At 57.0% G+C, this 21,767-nt stretch overlaps 7 protein-coding genes across 7 annotated transcripts; 3 read left to right on the top strand and 4 right to left on the bottom strand.

Annotated features, from left to right (window-relative positions):
• Nucleotides 1-988: 988 nt before the first annotated feature.
• Nucleotides 989-1,964, bottom strand: BJ171DRAFT_117332 (Alpha/Beta hydrolase protein). Its single transcript, XM_053105514.1, has one exon. The coding sequence runs from the start codon at nt 1,899-1,901 to the stop codon at nt 1,041-1,043; it is 861 nt and encodes a 286-aa protein (XP_052971501.1). The 5' UTR covers nt 1,902-1,964; the 3' UTR covers nt 989-1,040.
• A 4,964-nt stretch (nt 1,965-6,928) lies between these two features.
• On the top strand, nt 6,929-7,880 carry BJ171DRAFT_471063 (uncharacterized protein; the record flags this gene model as incomplete). The annotated part of the gene is made up of 2 exons (XM_053108593.1): nt 6,929-6,958; nt 7,068-7,880. The coding sequence occupies 2 exons, from the start codon at nt 6,929-6,931 to the stop codon at nt 7,878-7,880; spliced, it is 843 nt and encodes a 280-aa protein (XP_052971500.1).
• Nucleotides 7,881-8,258: 378 nt separating this feature from the next.
• On the bottom strand, nt 8,259-11,430 carry BJ171DRAFT_117325 (aldehyde dehydrogenase, dimeric NADP-preferring). Its single transcript, XM_053105513.1, has 7 exons — nt 11,304-11,430; nt 11,045-11,188; nt 10,573-10,766; nt 10,088-10,466; nt 9,369-9,745; nt 9,142-9,257; nt 8,259-9,000 (listed from the first exon to the last, which is right to left on the bottom strand). Exons 1-7 carry the CDS (start codon nt 11,337-11,339, stop codon nt 8,678-8,680), a joined length of 1,569 nt encoding a protein of 522 aa, XP_052971499.1. The 5' UTR covers nt 11,340-11,430; the 3' UTR covers nt 8,259-8,677.
• Nucleotides 11,431-11,745: 315 nt separating this feature from the next.
• BJ171DRAFT_620826 (uncharacterized protein) lies at nt 11,746-13,275 on the bottom strand (the record flags this gene model as incomplete). The annotated part of the gene is made up of 2 exons (XM_053115419.1): nt 11,746-12,968; nt 13,117-13,275. The coding sequence occupies 2 exons, from the start codon at nt 13,273-13,275 to the stop codon at nt 11,919-11,921; spliced, it is 1,209 nt and encodes a 402-aa protein (XP_052971498.1). The 3' UTR covers nt 11,746-11,918.
• Nucleotides 13,276-13,631: 356 nt separating this feature from the next.
• On the bottom strand, nt 13,632-18,297 carry BJ171DRAFT_564603 (uncharacterized protein; the record flags this gene model as incomplete). Its single annotated transcript, XM_053113311.1, has 7 exons — nt 17,623-18,297; nt 17,317-17,425; nt 16,334-17,184; nt 15,963-16,229; nt 15,329-15,791; nt 15,189-15,236; nt 13,632-15,128 (listed from the first exon to the last, which is right to left on the bottom strand). The coding sequence occupies exons 1-7, from the start codon at nt 18,159-18,161 to the stop codon at nt 13,632-13,634; spliced, it is 3,774 nt and encodes a 1,257-aa protein (XP_052971497.1). The 5' UTR covers nt 18,162-18,297.
• A 161-nt stretch (nt 18,298-18,458) lies between these two features.
• On the top strand, nt 18,459-19,362 carry BJ171DRAFT_117275 (uncharacterized protein). The gene is made up of 2 exons (XM_053105510.1): nt 18,459-18,965; nt 19,131-19,362. The coding sequence occupies exons 1-2, from the start codon at nt 18,687-18,689 to the stop codon at nt 19,263-19,265; spliced, it is 414 nt and encodes a 137-aa protein (XP_052971496.1). The 5' UTR covers nt 18,459-18,686; the 3' UTR covers nt 19,266-19,362.
• On the top strand, nt 19,363-21,556 carry BJ171DRAFT_117276 (uncharacterized protein). The gene is made up of 3 exons (XM_053105511.1): nt 19,363-19,819; nt 19,941-20,447; nt 20,614-21,556. The coding sequence occupies exons 1-3, from the start codon at nt 19,459-19,461 to the stop codon at nt 21,405-21,407; spliced, it is 1,662 nt and encodes a 553-aa protein (XP_052971495.1). The 5' UTR covers nt 19,363-19,458; the 3' UTR covers nt 21,408-21,556.
• The last annotated feature ends 211 nt before the right edge of the window (nt 21,557-21,767 follow it).

Genomic DNA, 21,767 nt, shown 5'->3' with positions numbered 1-21,767 from the left:
TCCTTCGCACGCACTCGAGGGCGACGCGACCAGGAAAACTGTGTCGTTTCGTAGTCTACATGATACTACAGTCTATCCAATAAATAACGGACACCCTTGATTTTGACCATTGAGCAACTATTTTGTAACCCAATGCCATCGCGCGCTGGCCATGACCATTCTGCGTTACGATGCCACCGAGAAGCAAGCGAAGGGATATGCATCCAGTTCCAGGAGACTCAGGTTTGCCAAGTACTTTGAGCAGTTCACCCACCACCAGAGACGACCACCAGACCGATCCGTCTCCAAGACCCATGTGTGCTCGGTGAACGAGTTCAACACATCCCAGGTATGCTCACATGCCGGGAAGCCAAGCGACTCGAGAAGGTCGAGCATCTTGATATCGAGATATCATGGAACTGTCCAGAGGATGGTGGATGCACCACACTCCCACATCGCCACAGGAGATCGACCGAGTGTATTCAAGACTGTGCTTCCCAAACCAACCAAAACCACTCGATTGCCAACCAGGACGGGAAACAATCGCACGGCTTGCCTGCTGGGGCCTACGGAAATTCGGCAGGCTGCAGGCCGCTGAAGCCAGGAAGTGGCTGTCCCGTTCTTTCTGGACCGACTGTACTATGGGAAAAACGAAATACAGCACGCTATCCTCAATTCGATGGTGGAATCGATCGCTGTTGTCTCCATCCTGGATGCAAATATGCATATCCCTGTGTGTCCAAGAGCACCGAGCCGGCATGGCAGAGTGATGGTATCAATCGAGTTGGCAACATAGCCACCACTCCCACAGCAAGGATCCCTCATGGAAGTCCATCCCGTATCCGAGTCCTCGTTGGTGTTGTGAAATTGTCGGCGACGACCGGCGGTAGAGGGCAATGGATGAGCCAGCCAAAGCCGACCGATAGAATAACCGAGAGGAGTCCGCCAAGCAGGTAAGATGTGCGCGCACGGCCCGGCGGCCGAACAACCCAGAGCCCCGCCTTCAGATATCTTTTCTGGCCGTGCAAGTTGTGAGTCGATGGTCGAGTCGGCTTGCAGATTCACGAGATGATCCGATCGCCACGAGATCGCTTCCGCTTCTGTCTGGAGGAAATATCCAGCAGATCCACATCCCAGCTCAGTTGCGGCTCTCGCTCGCCCCCAGTTTCGGACTGAACCATGGACAAAAGCCCCCGAAGGACCGGCCGTTGGGCAGGAGGTGGAGAAAGCTCAGCAGCGTAGATTTCTCGGCACCATTCGGCGATGGCTTGTGCCAGCATCCTTGCTAGCGGCAGCTCCATGTTGAGGCTGTGGTTGCCTCCGTCGATGACGATCAGGTCGATGTTTTGCTTGTGAGCGATGGCCGGATCGAGCATCTCGATCGGGCACAGTTTATCCTTGGATCCGACGACAACCAGGGCTCGAGCCTGTGAGTTCAGCAGCAAGGACAGGCGGCCGTCCTCGTCGTCGACTTGCTCTTTTGTGCCATCGTCCTTGGACGACAGGATCGGAAAGGATATGAGCAGGGTACCCAGACATTGACCGCGGCTCTGTTCGCCCAGGATGCTTGCGATTCGGCTGCCGAAGCTCCGGCCAGCAAAGATCCAGGTCCGCACCGAAACGTCGGTTGTGGCCGCTTTGAGCAGCCGGCCCGCGTCCAGGGTGCAAAAGTCAACAACGTGACGGTAGGCTCTGGTCCGGCCGTGGATATTGCCGCAGTTGGTGAAGCGCAGGACCGGCAGGCCCTCTTCGGCAAGCACCTGCGCCAGCATGTCCAGATGCGGGGTTCGATGTGTCCCGACAGCGCCGTGGGTGAGGATGATGCCGATCGGGAAGGTCACATTGTGCCTGGACGCCGGAAGCAGCAGCTCGGCAGGGATCTCCTTCGCTGCAGAGGAGGGGATGTCGAAGGTGAAGTGCATGTCGAGATTTCGAGGGGCAAGAGAGCGATATGACGAGACGGCAAGAGAGCGATATGACGAGATGGATGAAGGCGTCACCAAGCAGCCCGGTGTGGCCACAGGCTTTCCTTTTTCGTCGGCCAGCAGATCGAAAGGATTGGAGCGCATGCGTGTACATTGTTTGTGCGACAAATAAAGGCAACACCAATCTGTGTCCTCCAATCGGCGTGCCTTCCGGGCTGCGCTTGGCCACCATCGTGACTTGGCCACCGCTCAGGCAACGCGTGCGAACGCGAAGCGGAGCGGCCAACAGATCTCGGTTGCGCCACCAAGGTCTTTCAAAGGACAGGCAATCCGCTCGCCGAGAAGACCGGCTCGCCCCTCCATCTCCCCTGCCCCTCTTCCTCCAGCAAGTCGATATGGCGGACGGTGAGCGACAAGCAGCGCGAGACATGCTGTTGGCAATGGAGCCCGTCCACTAACCCGTCCCCACGCACTAACCCATCCCCATGCACTAACCCGTACCGGCGACCTCCGACCGCCCGCTGTCAATCCAGGGCAAGATGAGTTCGATGCTTTCCTGGCCAAATACGGCCTCACACGCAACAAAGACACCCTGGTTGAGAATGAGATCGACTCTGTTGAGCTGGTAAGCCGTGGTGCATTTGTTCAGGGTTGTCTGAGCGCATAAACGCTTTACTGACTGTCGTCGCTGCTCAGGTGCTCGGCCTCACCAAGGATCTCATGACAGAAATGGGACTCAAGACAGGGGCGATCGTCAAAATCCAGAAAGCTCAGAGAGAATACGCCGTCCCCGAGTCGGGCCCAGGGTCGGCGGTCGGGAACTATTACCCTTTCTCAGACACCCAGACGATCACGTCCGCAGGCGACTATCCCGCTGGCTCTATTGTCGAGGAGCCTGTTGTGCCGGCGTGGGAGGGCGACCACCAATACAAAAAGGCCACCTTTGCAGACTCCTGGGTATGCACTGCTGGTTTCAAGCAACACGACGTCTTTATCAGGTAGGTCGATGATCGGACTGGGCAAGCTGTCACCAGGCCGAGATACCACTGGCCGCAGCACCGAGTCCCTACTGATGCGCTTTTCTTGGATGGCATCCAGCTACCGAGTCGCTTCGGAGGAGCTCGCGGCCGTGACGCTGCACTCGACCCTCGCCGCCCGCAAACGAGGTGACTCGCGCGAGTTTCATGTCTTCCTCGATAAGCGATGCCTGGTCAATGGCGAGAGCTGGGAAGAGGGTTTCCAGAACGGGCTCATCCATTCGAACGTAGTCGTCCTACTCTTATCGGAGAAAGCCCTGGAGAGAACAAAGACCGCGCACCTCCGTCCAGATAACATGTTCCTCGAGGTGAGCTCTGCGGGAAATCCTCACCGGCTTATCGCAGGCGCAGTGTCGACTGTTGTGCAAGCCAGAAGCCTCCTCTAACTTGAGGCTGCTCGATATGGCCTTCGTGCGTTCTTTATCCAGATCGAGCTGGCCTTGAAGAGAATGAAGGAGAGTGAAAATTCCTCCAGTCCTGTCGTTGTGCTGCCCATCTTCATCTGGTCCGAAGTCAAAGTCGGTGACGAGACGTTCAAGCGCCAGTTTATGCCCAACCCGAGAGATTTTCCTGAAGCCTATCCGCTGATCAAATCCGGACACAAGAAGCGAGATGCCGACGCGTTCACGATTCGGCAGGCCATCGAGGCCGTTTTGAAGCTGCAGGCCCTATTTGCCGCGGACACGGATGCTCTAACAAAGTAAGTCACTTGCAGAAGCAGCACTTTCGAGCGAATACTATGACTCTTTTGTCAGATGGTGGTGCCCGCATCACAACAAATATCGATCTCTCTAACTAACTCTCGCCCTCGCACTCCTTGTTTCGACCTCCCCCCCTCTCGCTTCCCACACAAGGCTGGCGCCCCACATCTTCCAGCTCGTGGCGAGAACCCAGGTGGCCTCCAAGAACAACTCACACTACTCCATCCAGAGATCGATTATCTTGACCGCCGCCGAGATCGCCAAGCTCAAATTCCTCCTGGATCCTATCGAATACGAGCAGGATGTCAAGTCGCTGGATGATGTGTACGTCGAAGGCACTCGGACGTGGCTCTTTAGTCAGGTTTCAGAGTGGGTTGATCAGATTCAAAACAACGACCGTGTCCTCTGGGTCAATGCCGTTGGTGGAGTTGGCAAGTCTGTTGCTGCTGCCCAGATTGCGCGCATTCTTCTCGAAAGCGATCAGCTAGTCACAGCACTGTTCATGAAGTATAACGACGTGCGCAGGAACAGCGCCAGAAGCATCTTGACGACAATCGCGTATGGGCTGTGTCGCTGGTATGCTCCCATCGGCCGCCGACTCCTTTCGTCTGGAGTCAAGAAGGAGGATCTTGACAAGATGAGTGTCCCCGATCTGTTCAAGAAACTGATTGAGGACCCTCTCGGAGCCCTCGACGAGTACCGACCGAGCGGCGCTATCGTGGTGATGGTCGACGGCCTGGACGAATGCCATCCGCGCAGCGAAGTTCTCCGTCTTCTCGCCTGGCGACTGACTCATCTCAAGAGCCATCTCGGAATCAAGCTGCTGCTTACCTCACGTCCCGAACAAGACATCAAAGAGTCCTTCCATGGTGTCCCTACCAAGACGATTGAGCCCTCCAGTGAAGACAACATCCGCGATCTGCAAATCTACATTCACTATAGGCTCAAAAAGTACCCTGGGCTTACCGAGGAGGACCGCAAGCAAGCGGCTGCGATCCTGCTTAGCGAAGGCAAGACATTCGTGTGGATCAACTTGATCCTCAACACCATCGAGCAGGAGCTCGAGGCAGCAGAGCCAAAGCGCACTAGCCTCTCCAAGGTCAAGGAGGTTAGCGATTCGTCCATGGACCTCAAGGGCCTGTACCAAAAGACATTCACCAAGATCTATCGCCAATCCCGCTTTAAAACCGAGCTGGTTACTGTTATCGCGGCACTTGCCACGGCCCAGTCTATCCTGACGCCTCGTATTATCGCGGACGTTTTCGGATTCGACCTGGATGTCGTGCGAGGCTGTCTCCAAAGCCTCGTGGTTGTGCTGGACCGCAGTGCCAATGGGCTTGTGTCCCAGGACGGCCAATCCAGCGACGACGCGGAAATCAAGTTCAACCACAAGTCCGTGGTTGATTACGTTCTCAGCGATGAGTCCGTTGATGAGCCGTTCCATGTCTCAAGTCGGTTCCATCTCTGGTTTGCTCGTGGCTGTCTCTCGGTGATTGTGCGGGAGGAGCCTGTCATCAACATCTGCGGCATCTATGCCTTCCACAACGACATCGCCGACCTTGAGAGCGTAGTCAACGACAAGATCTCGTCTTCGCTTCGATACAGTGTCGCCCACTGGATCTCCCACTTTGTGTGGTGTCTTGAGGAACAAACCCGCTCTGCTGCCAGTAGCGACTTGAACCAGGAACAGCTGTGGTCCGAGTACCAGACGAATGGCCTCGTCGACCCGGATCTGTCCTTGTCGCTGCTGTCGCGCTTGCTTTCCACGCATGTCTTCTTCTGGCTCGAGTGCGGATCACTCACTCGGGTCGTCAAGCAGATCATCAACCAGCTTACTGTCCTCCGAAGAGCACTCGCAACTGCCCCTGACAGCATCGTCGACAGCAACACCAAGACGCTTGTGTCAGACGCATATCGATTTGTGCGAGAGTTTGCCGATCCGATCATTGCGAGCGCGCCACAGGTGTACAACTCTGGATATGCATTCACGCCAAAGCAGACGCTGCTCTACAAGACGTATGCTGGCCGTCTCGAAGACGCAATCCCCTTCCTTGCCATCTCGGGCACCTCGGCTACCTGGGACCCATGCGTGATGACACTTGCAGGCCACAACGGAGGCGTGACCTCGGTTGCCGTGTCTCGGAACGGCTCAACCGTCGTGACCGGCTCGGGCGACAGCACAATCCGGGTCTGGGACTTTGCCACGGGACAGCATGACCAGACTCTCAGGGACCACACCAGCTACGTCAACTCCGTTGCCGTCTCGGCCGATGGCAAGCTCGCAGTCTCGGCTTCCTTTGACAACACCATCAAGGTCTGGGATGTTTTGACCGGCCAAGTCAGACACACTCTGAAGGAGCACACAAACTGGGTGCGCTCCGTGGCGCTTTCTCAGGACGAACAGACCATTGTCTCGGGATCAGACGACAACACCGTCAAGGTCTGGAGTGCTGTGACTGGGGAGATGCTGCACAGTCTCGAGGGCCACACCGGCCAGGTGATTTCGGTGGCGATCTCGCCCGACGGTACCACGATCATCTCTGGATCGTATGACCAGACGGTCAGGCTTTGGGACGCCGCCTCGGGTCAGTTAAAGCACACGCTCGAGGGGCACACCAACTCGGTGCGCTCCGTTGCCATCTCTCCGGACGGAAACACGGTCGTCTCTGGTGCTGACGACGCAACAGTCAAGATCTGGGATGCCGCCGGAGGTCAGCTGCAGCACACGATCAACGGACACAGCAAGCCTGTGTACTCAGTTGCGCTTTCGCTGGATGGAAAGCTGTTGGCGTCTGGCTCTAGCGATAGCACCATCAAATTATGGGAGCTCTCGTCCGGCCAGCTGAAGCAGACCCTTGAAGGGCACACCAACTGGGTGATTGCCCTGGCGTTTTCGTCCAGCGGCAAAACCCTCGTCTCCGGCTCAAGCGACAGAACCGCCAAGGTGTGGGAGTTTGCCGAGAACCTCGCCAAAGACGAGTCGAGTGGACACACCTCCTACGTGACATCCGTCTCTCTTTCGCCCGACGGCAAGACAATCCTGTCACGCGATCTGGATGACACCTCGATCACCTGGGACCTTTCCAACGGCAGCCTTGTGCGATCTCCCCAGCCATTTGTCCAGCTCGCTGCGGTCGACCCGACCAAGCCTGGCAATGATCCCTGGATCAACATCGAGGAGGCGCCATCGGCTCACTGGCTGCAGCACGGCGAGCACATCATCAAGGTTCCTGACTCGCTGTTCGTGTGGTACGATCGCGAAGTCAGCGCACTCGGCTCAGTCTACATGGTGCACCGCCGCCCGGTGATCATCAGCGTAAGTACAGCGCCCTGCCGTGGACTCGCTCATGAACCTCGTGCGTTTCTCGTCCTAAATATGTGCCTCTCTAACACGGAACAATGTGATTTGGCACCGCTCGATGCAGCCTATCTACCTCAACAGCCCTGCCACCCAATATTGGGTTGGATGCTACAACGACAGTTTCTGGGATGTGTACAGCGAAGACAACTTTGCCGATCCCAGCTACTTTGTTAGCATCGATCGCCGGGCCAAGGCATTCAGCGCATTCAAGCAGTCGGCTGAAAGCGGATTCGTCTCCTCGCAGTTCAACCTCGGCCTCTATTACGAAAATGGAATCGGCACCGAGGTCAACCTCGAGCAGGCACTCTATTGGTACAGCAAGGCGAGCGACCATGGACACCCCGAGTCCCAGCGAAGGCTGTTTGTGCTTTCGTCCACGAATGCCGTATCCAACAGTGCCGAAGCACAGTTCCTTCTCGGCCGATGCTTTGAGGAGGGCTTTGGTACCTCCGTCGACATCAAAGCGGCTTTGCATAGGTACCGCAATGCCAGTTCGCACGGACACGCACAAGCCAAGATTGCAATCTTCAAACTTGTTGCGCGGGCGGCGCAGGATGGCGCCACGACTCGCGTGCCATACCTCGGATGGTGCTATGAGCACGGAGCCGGTGTTCAGAAGGATGGCCAAGAGGCCTTCTGGGTATACAAATGTGGCGCCGAGGAAGAGGACGTCGAGTCGCTGTTCCAGCTGGCTCGCTGCTATGAGAAGGGCATCGGAACAACCATCCATCGCGAGAGGGCCATCGGCTTTTACCAAAAGGCTGCGAGCCACAAGCACGAGCAGGCCACGCAGGCTCTCAAGCGCCTCGATCCTACTGGATCGCGCCGCACCATGAGGAAGCTGGGAACCATGCTCAACTTGCTGCCGTCCAAGTGAGCCTTATGGCCTTGGCGCAAGCCGCAACACGCTGACCCCGGTCAGTCGTGGCCATTATACACTCGGACTCGGCGATTTGCTCTGACGACACCAGCCATGCTGTGCACTCTGTCTGTTGGCTTTGTCCGCCTACGTTTCTTTCAACTTTGTCTTTGCTTTTGTTACTTTTCTTCTCCAACGACAGCGCTCGCAATATCCTTGATTTCGCTCGTGTCTGTGCTTTGTCGAATCTTGAATACAGGAGATGTAGCTCCGTTGTATTGTCACGCCGCCGCCGCTGCTGCTGCCTGTCGTTGTTGCCGAGTTGTCATGGCTGAAACGCCCATGTATTTCGCTTGTCCACGGGCCTCACTGGTCGATACCCGTGAGGGGCCAACGTCATTGCACACCGTGTTGCGATGACTGTAGCAACAAGAGTAACTTGTCGGTCTGCCAGCATCATCGTCGCCGTCATTCTCTTGATCTCCCAGAAAGCGCGCTGGGATGAATAATGCAGGTGCGATCTCTGTTGTTATACTCCGCACATGCGTTATGAGATCGGTCAGAAACGGATTGGGAAGAAAGTAGAGGATTTGGCTATTCACATGCTCAAGCGAGCGGGCCAGCAGCCGAAAGGAGATGGCAGCGCGAGCGAGAGGATCGATGAGGACGAGTGGCGCTAAAGAACAGTGTAGGATGGAGGGTTGGATCAAGCCAAAGTTCACCAAAGCACAGGGACACGGCAAGAACAGATGGCATTCCTGTTGGTACGCGTCTGTCTTGTTCATGTGCGGTTGTGGGTCTCGGGAAGTCCCAGTTCAAGGGCGAGTGTAGCGACCAAGGAGCCAGGCCGCAACAATGAGCCCAGCAGCCACGGTGGTCTTCCAGTTGACATAGCGGCGAAGTAGCTGAGCAAGGCGAGCCCCAAAGCCAGGCACGCTGAGACTGCCGATGCGGTGCATAACCTTGGACGTGGAGGGGCTATCTTTCATAAAGGCAGCATATCGGAACTGCCAAACGTGCTCGAGCGCCATCGGTTGTCGTACGCACGCACGCATGTGGCTGAAGTTCTCAAAGCCATAGATGCCGCCATAGCGACCGAATCCAGATGCGCCGACGCCACCAAAAGGCAAGTTCTCGGCTGTGGTAGCAAGATGATGTCGGGTAAGATGTCGGTATTGTGACCAAAGTCCGCGGCGCGCATTGTCGCTGTCTCACCATATGCTGAAACGCATCGCATCACCCGAGCCTCCAGATAATGCTGCTGATTCCAGACACGTACCAAGGAAGTTCAGAAGCACTTCGTTGTGCATGAAGATGCCTGACGAGGTCTGGGCCAAGATGGACTCGGCCTGTTTGACATTTGGCGTAAAGACGTACAGCGCCAGCGGTTTATCCCTGAGTGTGCAACAGTGAGAACGCCAGTTAGGCCGACTGTCACAGAGCTATGTCGCAACAAAAGACAACGCCGGCGACACCCGCCCTGGGCTGCACACATTGGGCTATTACCTGGAGTTGATGTACTTGACGGCGTCGTTCCAGTCGTCGATCTCGATGATTGGCAACAGAGGGCCGAAGATTTCATCGGCCATGATGGGGTTGGAGGCGGGGTCAAGTCCGACATTTTCAATCAGGGTTGGGCCAATATAAAGGTCATCGGGATCCTGCTCGCCTCCATGAAGCAATCGTGAATCCGGATTCTTTTGGAGCTGCTGTGCCAGCACGGAGGTGAGACGATCGTACTGGCGCCTGTTGATGATGCGACCGAACGAGCCGCTGCTCTTGGGGTCCGAGGTGTGCAGATTCTTGATCGCCTTGACGAGGCATTCCTTGAAGCGGGCGGCAACAGGTCGCTCGACCAGAATGTAGTCTGGAGCGACGCAGACCTATCAAGGGCAGGATATTTGACCGACGGAAACAACGATTAGTATGCAATTCCAGCGATTGACAGACAACCAGCGCCACGATCGGCTCGATCGGCTCTGTCCATGGCGTGGGATCAAAAACGGCAACGACACAAGCCCAATACCGCCATAAATATGACCCACACCCACATTTGTCACTCCGTTGTGGCCATTCCACATTGCTATTTCTGTCGTCAGGGCACACGGTGCCGCTGCTATGGCAAGCCCGATGCGGCAGCAGCCATTTATGCGCAAGTCTCACGCCCTCTAGATCGCCTTCTAGATCGTCCCCTCATGACGCCATATATGTGACTGGCTGCTCACCTGGCCACAGTTGGTGGTTTTGCCCCAAATGATACGATTGGCGGCAATCTCAACATCTGCTTCGCTGGTGACAATCGCAGGAGACTTGCCACCGAGCTCGAGCGTAACAGGAGTGAGGTGCTTGGACGCTGCTGCCATAACGATTTTGCCGACGTGACCGTTGCCAGTGTATATAATATGATCAAACTTTTGCTCGAGCAGCTTTGTAGTCTCCTCGACGCCTCCGTTGATGACGGCAACAGCCTCCGGATCGAGGTACTGAGGCAGCAGGCGCGCCATCAGACGAGCGCAGTGCGAGCTGATTTCGGAGGGCTTGAGGATGATCGCGTTGCCGGCCGCTAGAGCCGAGACGATAGGAGACATGGACAGATTCCAGGGGCTGAGGCGGTCAAAGATGATCAGTTGCTGCGACGACGACGACGACGACCGTGGCCACGTCGTATGATGCAGCCATGCACGATCGGACCAAAGCACAGAGGACTCACAAGTTCCAGGGGGAGATCACCAGGACAACACCGAGGGGCTCAGGCACGACCTTGGTTGTCGCAGTCGAGAAAATGAAAGGGTTGCCCGGGTTTCCGGAGCGAGGCTTCATCCACTCATCAAGATTGCGGATGGCGATCGCAGCTGCATTGCGGCTGACCATGAGTTCAGAGAAAGTGGCCTCGTTTCTGTTTCGCTGGATGAGACAGCGCAGTGGAATTGGTGAGTGGCGGAGCGATACCACTTTGCGACTTGATTCGACTCGAGTTGCGACTTTGCTCTTCGGCGAGAAAGCCGCTCTTGACGATGGCTCGGCACTGTTGAGTATCCGGGAGCCACCATGACGATTGTGCCCTCGGTTCTGATGGCCTCGGTGCCCACGGAACAGCCGAGTCCAACCACCCAGCATTCGCCAAACAATACACAGCTGTCAACCAGCTCGGTTCAGCGAGCGTGCCTGTGGGTGTAGCCTACCTTCTTCAAATCCAAAGCAAGATTGTCCAAGATTTCGGCTTCGTTCTCTTCGATCAGCTTGTAGCAGCCGCGGAGCTGCTTCATGCGCCATTCCCTGGAGCGTGTGCGGCCGGAAGCAAAAGTTGCACGGACGCCGTTGACGATCTACAGATGCACACAGGAACACCGTCAGAGCCGCCATCAAGGACCCTCGCTGGGCAGAGGGAGCGACTGCAGACAAATCGGCGCAAAGCAGCCAAGGAGGAGGAGGGATACCGACAGCGGGAATCTGGGCGACTGGCGTGTAGAACTCCATGGCGTTGGGTGAAAGGCAGCGGAATACGACACAGGTGGTGGTGGAGGTGTTGCGAGAAAGATGGTGGTGGTGGTGGTGGTGGTGGTGTGGGGAAAGATGGAGGTGAGGCGGATGCTTTTGAGATGCGCTTGGGATGCAGCCAGGGTCGTCGCGGCGTTTGGAACAGCAAACAAGAGGCGTGCGTGGCGGAAGACCGGGTGCGGCCGCGCGCGCTGATTGGCCAGACAGGGGGCGGAAGAACGGCGAATATGCGTGGGTGTGGCGGTGGGCGCGCAGCAACACCACGTGGCTCGACTTTCACGTGCGCGTCTCTGGCCAGCACCAGCACGAGCGGTTTGTTTGCAGCGGATGTTTGCCGGCTGATGGCTGGCCTGGCCCAGTGGTGTTTGTCAGAAGCGGTGAACTGTATGGCTGGGCTATAATGGTTGGCCGAGGCTTGAATAGCTGATCGAGGTCTGCAGGTTCAGCTGGCCCGCCCACCTACGCGGCATCAGCCCCCTCTTCCCAACAAGCGGCCCCCAAGACTCCCTCTCTGCAACGAATCGTCTTGGATTCCGGCGGCTGCAAACCGCCATTCTGTCATTCGGGCTCGAGCTGAACCCCATCAAAGACACCGACAATCTGTGCGTCGCAGAGCATCGCTCGGCCCCTCGCCGTGATGTTGCTGCAGTACGAAAAGTTAGCGCACACGAGCGAGCGCAGGCGAGAGAGATACAGCGCTGCCAGGTCGGTCAGTTGGTAGCAGAACTGGAGGTTGACGCTGGCGAGCTCGCCGCCCGCACTCAAGCCGGCATCCAGAGCGTCTTCAAAGGCTCGGTCTGTGATGCGCCAGCAGTACGAAAAGTCCAGTAGCCGGATCTTTGGGCATCCCATCAAAACGGATCTGGCACCGGCATCGCCGATTTGGAAACATCCCACACAATCCAGATGGGTAAGGCGCGGGAGACTTGAGCCGATGTGGACCAGCGACCGATCCGTGACCATGTGGCATCCGACCATTATCAGGACACTGAGCGAGGAGCAGCGGGCCGAAACCGCGCTGATGCCAACGTCGCTGAGCTTGGATTTTGCGGTGAACGAGCTGATATCGAGGGTCTGCAGCAGCGGGCACGTATCGCTGATGAGAACCAGCGAAGCGTCGTCAAGCCCACCGATGTTTCCAAGGAGGAGGCGGCTGATTTGAGTCCCGGGTCGCCGCTGCGGAGGTATATTGGGCCCTGGCATGTGTCCAGGCGCTGGATTCAGTGGGTTCTGAGGCTGTTTCAGGATCGAGAGGAGAAGCGCTTTGATGCCAGTCCCCGTCACTTCGGATCCGGAAAGATTCACCGTTACTAGATTTTGGCAGTGCCGGCCAAAGTGCGTGAGGTGTCCGTCCGCGAAGTACGAGCCAGTTCCGTTGGCGTTCAGCGTTTGAACATGGCACCCGATCGTCGGAAGGAGCCACGCCAGCCTCGAGAGAGTTTTGGGAGTCGATTTGGCGTGCCGTGTTGACGAACAAATGAGTCGGTAGGGCAGACACACCGATTTCCACAGATCGGGCATGAGTCCCACTTGTCGCAGCTTCTTCGAGGTGCACAGGATGGCAAACCTGTCTTCGATGGGCAGGCGGCTCACGATATTGATGAGCACCTACGAGGGAGAGTTGGTGAAGTGGGATGGGATGGACCGGGATGAGATGGACCGGGATGAGAGGAGCAGTCCGCCATTAGATAGGCCATAGCGACCGAGCCAGCTGCAGTTTCACATATTTCCTCACGCTCGCGTCGCTATCGACTACCTCCAGCGGAAGATCGTCCAAATCGGCATCCTGGCGATCGTTCTTTGCCTCGCATGGCTCCGTGGCAGGCGAATCTTGGTCCGGCTCGTGTTGACCGGGTGCAACTACGAGCTCTTGATATCCGTTCACAGGGATCGTGTGCCCGGGCCGCATCGCCATGACAGCTGCCAGAGCTTTGTTCCGATCGGATGAAGGAGGGTCCCTCGAAAGTCTCGGCAGAGGTAGTTGGATGCGCTCTTAGTGCTCGTAGCCGCCAAGGATAGAGATTCGTCTGTAAGCGAGGTGTCGCCCTCTCGAGTCTGGCCTCTCGACCCTTGCGCATCGGATCGGCGTGGGAATCACAAGGCGCTGTCTGGGTCTTCCAGCACGAAATCCAGGACGTCGCTTCCAAGAAACAAAAATACCCTTTCCAGGCTGCAGCACAACTCGTCTCCTCTGTCTCCGAGCACTGAGGGGCATACCTTCTCACACAAAGAGCCAGTGTATTCATGAAATGCGAGCCAGCACCACATTCTCTACTTGGGCGGGCCGTAGGTGCCTTTCAGTTTGTCGGCCAGCATGGTGCGTCCCTTCAGATTGCGCACAATAAAATCACCAACGACGATACCAGCAACCTCACCAATGCCCTTTTCTTTGCCCATCGCCACAAGCCCGATGAAGCCGCTTTGCTTGGGCATCGGGTCGTTCTTGGGAACAAAGCGCTTGGTCGAAGCCAGGCGATCATTGATCACAGCCAGGAGGTTGGAGGCGACAGCGTCGCTCTGCTTACCAGCGATAAAGGACAGCTTCAGAGTGTCTGCATCGGCAGCATCGCCCAACGCAAAGATGTTGTCGTGGCCAAGCACCTGGAAAGCGTCGTTGACCCTGATGAGACTACGGTCGGTGATAGCTTCGGCGAGATGCCCTTGCTTGAGAGGCTGGGTGTTTGGCTGTGCTCCAAAGCACGAAAACGCAACGTCGGCGCTGAACTGGTGCGTGCCCGATGCAGTGCGGTATGTCTTAGACCCAGTCGCATAAGAGATCTTGGAGCCGTCGCTGGCGACAAGCTTCTCATCAAGGACGAGCTCGACACCAAGCTGCAGGACCTTGTCGTGTAGACCCTTGCGGAAGGCCTCGGACGCTCCAGTGGTTTCCATAAGCTCCTTCTGTCCATGGACTAGGGTGACAGCCTTGTCGGGATAGACCGCTTTGATCTCTGTCGCAATTTCGATGCCAACGGGGCCACCACCGCCAACCAAGACCTTCGATGCAGCCTTGACATCCTCGATGGCCTGGCGAATCTGCCCGAGGAACGCCTCGCGGGCAAAGTAGGTGCTCTTGAAGGGGAAATCGTAGTTTGAGCCAAGAGCCAGGACGAGAAAGTCGTATTCGAGCTCGGTCTCGGCTGCATCCCATTGCTGTGCGGCAGCGCTGCCGTTCAGGGCCTCGGTTGTGGGTTTGTGGATGGCAATCTTGCCATCATCGACACGAGCAAGCCGGCCAAAGACAATCTTGCCCCGGGCGCCTCCGCCATACCAGCCCTTGCGGAAGACACCCGGCTCAGTCAGGGGGAAACAGATTTGGTCCAGGATCGAAGGATCGACCATAGCCCGGGGCACGGCAACGGAATGCAGGCCATAGTTACGATCCGAAACCAAGGTGATCGAGACCTGCGGACCAGCGCTCTTGAAGAGTGTTGAGGCGACGCCGAGGCCAGCATAACCTGCGCCGACGATGACAACCCTGATCGTTGGCTCAGACATTTCAGTGAAGATGCCGCAAATGGGAGTGCTGTGCTCTGCAGTCACGATAAGGGCCAGGCAGGGGCCGCGTCTCAAATACCCCGGATCTTGACGGCTTTCGGCCGAGGCCGGCGCCTGCAGTTTGTCATCCTGGTCCAAAGAAAGCGCCAGGGATCTGCTGCGTGAGGCTTGGCTCAACAGAGGAGCGCATTTGTCATCCTGGCAATTGTACTCCTGATTGGCGGCAATCCGGATGCTTGTGACCTTGACAACGTGCCTCTCGACACAATGCTTGGGCACAATCGGTCAGCGAAGGCGCAATCCCTGGGCTCCAGTGCAAGTTCCTCCCACGCTGGCCATGGCCATTCTGTGATGCAGAATCACGCCCTCATCCGTAGCCTGAGAAGGAGTGTATTCAGGATCGAGAATAAAGGAATCGTTGCCGCGGAACGGTGCCGGGACTATATTGCCGCTCTTCGTCGTGGGGGAACACCGGTCCGCTGTAGCGGGTCGACGTATTCGCCATCGCTGTCTTCCCAAGAACCGTGCCTGTCTGAACCGGCACCCCAGCCGGCAGATGCATCGCTGTCCCAGTCGTCCTCGCTCAGCGAGTCCATGCTCGACTCCCCATCGAAGCTGCCTTCGGAGCATATGGTGCTGCGGCGCCGCTTGCTCTGGTATACGATGCTCTTTCGTCGGCGAGGCCGCTTCCGACTGGCGGGCTGGCTGTCGTTGGAGCTGCTCGAAGATCGTGGCGACACATAACCAGCCTTACCAAACCAGCACCTTGAGTTGAGAGACGCTGGTCTGAGACCGCCTTTCTTGGCAGCCGCTGTTGGAGATGGGTGACGGCCAGGCAGCATCGCGAGCTCGTCATCATCATCGTCGTCGCTGTCGATGGCGTCGTCCAGGTCACCGGCATCAGGCCAGTCATTCGAGCTGGTGGACGACGCTCTGTGAGTTCGACATAGAGGCAAGTCCACAATCGGCAATATCACCTCGAGCATATCCGATTCTGGGCTCTCGAGCGGACTGCTTCGAGTCGACGGCCATTGCAGCTGCAGCTGCAGTGCACAGGGCTCTGGGGCATCGATCGGTGAAGAAGGAGCGGCGAGATACACAGACCTTGATTGCTCCTGCGATCGATATCGGCGGGCAAGAGGTGTGTCAAGATTTGGTAGCCGCTGTCCTGGCGATCTCAAACGTGGAGTAGGACTCTGGCTCGCGAGAATCGGATTGGGCCGGGTCATGGACTTTCGCCTGGGGGTGTGAATAAGGGACCAATGCTCTTCCTGTCGATCGTCCAGGTCGTCGTCGTCCGAGAGATAGCTTGAGCAGATGATTGAGTCGTCTGGGTAGAGCACGATGTCGTCGATGCTGTTGCACAGGTCCCTGTGAGCAAAGATTATGGTTTAGGAAGAGGAATAGCGGAGCAAAGTCCCACACCCGTGCGGCTCGGAGGCCACGGGATAAGCAATGAGCTGACGCCAACTTACCACGGTTTGATGCGCTCACCCTCCATGAACTTTTGGCACTCGATGAGCCGGCGCCTCGCCCATTCGACAGAGGGTGGACAGGTGCGCTTTCCACTTTCCGGGCTGGCGTCAGGGTTGATGGGGCTCTCATCTTTGGCATCTTCCTCAAGGACAGCGACCAGTCCTTGGAGCAGCCATTCTTTCAATCGCCATAGCCCACAGTGCGTTAGCCGATCCAGCAGCTTTCTCAGGCCTTCTTCGGGATACTCTAGTGTCCACTCGAGCACCGATGCAGCCTGGTGTATCGAATGAACTGCACCGCTCTCGGCCTTGGATCGGATCCAATGGTCCCAGTCAAGCACTATGTCATTGTACTCCGGAAGGCCCAGAAGGATGTGGTAGAGATACAAATTGACCCAGGTGGTGGTGTTGAGCTGAACCGGAACTTGATCCGGCCCGCATGCGACGATCCGGTGCAGCATGTGTAATTCAAGCCGGTCTGGTGCTGCCAAAGGGTGGGCCGAGAGTGCGCGAGCCTTTGCTCGCATCTGCCGCATTCCAAGGACCAGCTGCCGCGAAATCCAGTGCTCGGTCCTTGATAGATATGTCACGGAAACGATGGGATGGTCGCTGTCTTGCTCGAAAATGAACATCTCGATAGCTCGTGCCTCCAGAACAGTCGAGAGGTGCGGTGGCAGAGCCTCGACAAACTTGGCAAAGCCGGACTTGCGCGCCTGGGAGAGAGTCAGGATATTGACAAGACACGAGATGAACAGTCGGGGATGCTTTGAACAGAGGTGGTAGTGTCGGCCAAAGTCGTCGAGCGTTGTTGGTGGGGATATCAGCATGTGGTGTTCGATCAGACACATTTTCTTTGCAGAGCGATCGTCGTTGATTGTGTGGTGGGTATTCGGGTGGCAAATCAGCACAAAAAGTCAGCCAGGCCAGCGGGACCGAAACCCTACACGCCTGTGCATGTCCTCTGCAGGCCCTGGTCGACCTACCTGATATGTGCATCCATACTGGTGACAGATCTTGATCATGCCCTCGATTAGCTTGGGAAACGTCAGTCGCTCGATGCATATCTGCACGATGTGCTGGTATAATACGTATCTGGAGGATGGACAGAGCTGGTATGTGGGTATACACAGTGCAGGTCGAGTGCAGGTCGAGTACAGGTCGAGTTCAAGCCGAGTGCAGATCCACGCATCCAACTTTAGAATGTGTGCCTGTGCTCGGAAGGGCAGGCATTCCAAGCCTTGCATCGCCTGACCTTCTGGCCATCAGTCGCAATTTTCCGGCACACTTACCTCCGCAGAAACATCGGTACGGTGCTGTACCACGCTTCTTCGTCATATTCGTCGTCTTCGTTCACGTCAATTGCTCCCAACTTGCCCAGCTCGAAAGCCGCGCGCATCGCCAGGGAAGGGACTTGGGGCGACTCGCGCGGACGCCGGCACTTGGAATCAAGCTCCGGGTCGTCGATTTTCCATATGGTCAGCGTGATTTGTCCAAAGGTCTCCAGGAAATTGGTGCCGCATTTACGGAGAGGGCTTGGCAGAATCTGCGTCTCACCCGAGCCGCTGCCGTTGCCGCTGAGCAAGTCGCCCGAAACCGCCAGCCTCTCCGATGCAGCCAGTGATGCTCGGCTGTTGCTCCGCGCAAGGCGGGCGCGCTGGCTGTATGTGACCGTATGGCTCTGTTTCGGGAAGAACAGGCCGGAGTGGCTCTTGGATGGAACTTGACTCGCGCGCGACAGCTCTTCCTGCGAGCCGTTGATGCTGATGACCTTGCTGCGAACCTGCCGGAGCACCCGCTGGATCTTTTTGATTTCGTAGAATGGGTCCATGGCGTGCTGCACGATTGGGTACGACACCACGAGCTTGCTCGATCGTCGGGGGGGGGGAGGTCGGGGACGGCTGTTTGCAGAGCGAGGTGAGGATGGTATAAGTCTGCGGTGGTGCACTTGCGATTGTAGATGAGGGCAGCCCCGTTCGCAGGACCAGTTATAGTCAGGCTGTGTCGGATCAATATCGCCTGAATTGGTCAAGGGCGGCTGCATCCGGCTCCAGCCTATCCGCCCCCGCTTTCGTCGTGTTCTGTGCACGACTCGAAAAAATGGCAAAATCGAGCATTCGCAGGCTCCCGCACCCAAGAACAACCCCGCGGCAACCACCAAGCAGCCGGGCGATCCAACAGCCAGTCAAGCGGCACTGCAACTCCATCGTCGTGCAGTCCAGCGGACACGCCACTCTCCATAACTACCACCAGGCAACAGAATCTCGGCCAATTGCGCCATTTCAGTGCAGGAGCCAGATCCAGAGCCAGAGCCAGACCCAACATCCTATCCCCAAACCATCGAACATCGAGCATCATGTCCAAAGTGCCAAGCATCGGATCTGCCCCGCCCACTCGTTCGGCCAGAGCCAAATGCTGGGCTGCCCGAGATGACTACTTCAACTGCCTCGATCAGTCCAAGCTGTGGCTCCATGGCCTTGGTCCAACCAGCCACGAGGACATCCTCGCCGTGGACCCCATCGAGCTGAAATGCAAGACCGAGTCCGATCGGTCGCTATCGCGCGAGGAGCGATCGAGGCTGTTTGCCTGCAAAAAGTTCAAGGAGATATTCGACAAGGAATGCCTGCCGTCATGGGTAAGTCGGTGGGGGGGGGGAAGAGAAATTGATGAGCAGCTGCAAGTTGAGAAGGCGAGACCCCGACTCGGCTCTTGACTTCCGTGGCCAGCTGCGTCTCCCTAATCCGCTTTACAAAGCCTCTCCGATTCTAACGCCATCAATGCCTGTCCTCGGTATCGCTAGTCATCACACTTTAGTATGCTCCGGGTCAAGGATCTGCAAAAAGACTACATCATCGAAACCGTGGAGCAGTCGGAACGGGAGCGTGAAGCGAACGACGACGAGTTTTGGAAGAAGGTATCGGCCAAGCCTCAGTAGAAAGCGGCACCGTCGTGCGCTACCGGCGTAGAATAGGGCGCTCCGAATTGCTCGATTGCTCGGCCGGCTGGCTCGGCATTCAATACATTTGAGAGTGGCGACCCATAGAGCTGGGTGGGGTATAGGAGCAACCCAGGCTCCACAGCCGTCATCCACGGACGCTTAGATACATGATACAGGACGCTCGAATCGCATGCATGGCTCGAGATCGATGTGTGAGGGGGACTGGTCTGGGGCTGATCTGGAATGTCGGGGTGTCGTCGGTTCTGTGTCGGTTTCGGCTTTGACTCTCCAGTCGTCGCCTGGGTATGCTTCTGTCTGCGATCTCGCAAGCCGACAGAACCACTGCATCGAGCCTGCAGTTTCCTTCATTGAGACTGCTCCAGACCAGTATCGGAACGTCATGGCTCGAGCGGCAACGTCCACCCGGTACTTTGAAACGACAAAATCGCCCCTCGCCATTCGCGAGTCGCCGCTCGAGGGCCGTTTTGCAGTGGCCAAGATCAACATTGAGCCTGGAGATGCTGTGCTGAGCGCTCGGTGCTATGCGATCGGTAAAGGTCATCCTGAAGGGCTACGACAATGAATGCTCTGCGACCAGCTAGTTCTGCACCAAGATCAGCCAGCCTTGACGATGCTCTTGACACTGATGCGCTGCCTTGGCTTGCCCTCCAGCCCTGAATCACAACTGCCGCAAACAGGCCTGCCACAACTGCTACGGATTCACCCTCAAGACATCGCTGCCGATTGCGTGCTCGGGCTGCTCGTCAGTGTGGTACTGCTCCGAAACATGTCGGCGCCGTCGCTCGGCCTTCCACGATCTGGCCGAGTGCCGTTTCTTCCGAGAGATCCATCGACTTTCCCAGCCCGGTCTGTTCCGAAAGTGGACCAACGATGCCATCCGGGCACTGAAGCTGACCGATCCCGAGAAGAAAGAGTGCCTGGAGTACGAGTACAAGGACCTGCAGGATCTCGGCCGGTTAATGCTGAGCGCGCTGCTCCGAAAGTCGATGGAGGAGTCGGTCTTGCAGCTGAGGCACCAGGACTGGAGAGCTGCCTCGCCGCTCTGGGAGGACGTTATGGCTCTGGTCTCGAACGAGGAGAGGCTTGGGTCCGGAGAGCTTGCCCAGCTGCGATTCGTCCATCAACTCTTCTCGACGCTGCCGCCGCTGGCGAACACAGGTACGGCTTCCAAGTCCAAAAGATCGATGGCGCACTTGGGCATGGAGCCTGGATACCACAGAGTTTTTCCCAAACGCTCGTCCGGCGTTTCATTCTGGCTGGGGGATACTGTGGTCGCTCGCTTATTCGCTCGTTCGTTCGTTTGCTCATTCGTACGCTGACGTAGACCTTCTCCATCTTCCATTTCCCACCTCCTCGACAGTCCCGGAAGCCAAACTGTCTATCACTGCCGAGCACGGCTCATCCGATGTCTCGGAGCTGTCGCTCGATTCCAACTTTAGCCAGCTCTACCGGAGACACTTTCCGAGCGCCACAGACTTTATCCGATTCAACGGCATCCGGAAAAGCAACGCTTTCGGACTCTGGGACTCGGCCAACGAAGCGATCGGTCAGGCCATCTATCCGTTTGCATCGTACTTCAACCACTCGTGCGGACCTAATCTGCTCCTGGACCACGGGATGGCGGATGTCGACAAGGAGGCCGGCAAGACTGCCGAGACGAAACCTCAGTCCGGAGCCACCCGGAAGCCCGATGCCGAAAGTGGGGATGGTATCGACGACGAGACCGAGGCTGCCCTCGCCAGCGCACTCGCAGGAATATCGCTCGACTCAGATATTCAAGAAACGAACGGATCGATGCTCATCCCACTCAAGCTGCTCACCAAGATTGTGGAAAACGAGCCGGCGCTGCATTTCCGCGCACTGCATGCAATCACTGCCGGCACTCCCTTGACGCACTCTTACATCGATGTAACGCTCCAGAAAGCCGTCCGACAGGAGACGCTGCGAGACGAGTACCGGTTTACTTGCCTGTGCGAGCGCTGCTCTGCGCCGGGCTCGGATAACCCCGCAGTCCCAGACCCATACATTTCAAAGTACGTCTGCGTCGAGTGCGGCTTCCGCTTCGTCGAAGCAGAAGGCTGTCTGGAGTGTTGGGCACGAGGCAATACAGCGCGCTGAGAGACCGTGGGACTCATCGTCTCGTTCAGACAAACGCATACCGTGGTCGGCTCATATTCATACTCGGCCAAGAATGGCCAAGTATCCTGGCTAGTGCAGTCGATGCTGCAGGCGACTCTGATGCGGCCACCGTGAGATTATAGGAGAGGACTCTAGCCATGGTCCGGCGGCAAGGAACGATGCGCCACGAGTCAGTTGAGCAAGAGTATGTATTGTGAGCGATTGTGGATACAACTCTGGTTTGAAAAGCATAAAATGATAGAACGAAAGCCAAAGAATTGCTCTGATTGTCCAGGATCAGAGTGCAACAAGAGCACTCGGCACTCGGCACCTTGTCCAGTCGGTTTCTGGGCGGGGTTG

The sequence above is a fragment of the Polychytrium aggregatum genome (genome assembly GCF_025602895.1).
Source record: "Polychytrium aggregatum strain JEL109 chromosome Unknown BJ171scaffold_2, whole genome shotgun sequence".
Taxonomy (NCBI): domain Eukaryota; kingdom Fungi; phylum Chytridiomycota; class Chytridiomycetes; order Polychytriales; genus Polychytrium; species Polychytrium aggregatum.
Note: the sequence above shows the minus strand (reverse complement) of the source record. Positions and strands in the feature narration are given on the sequence as shown.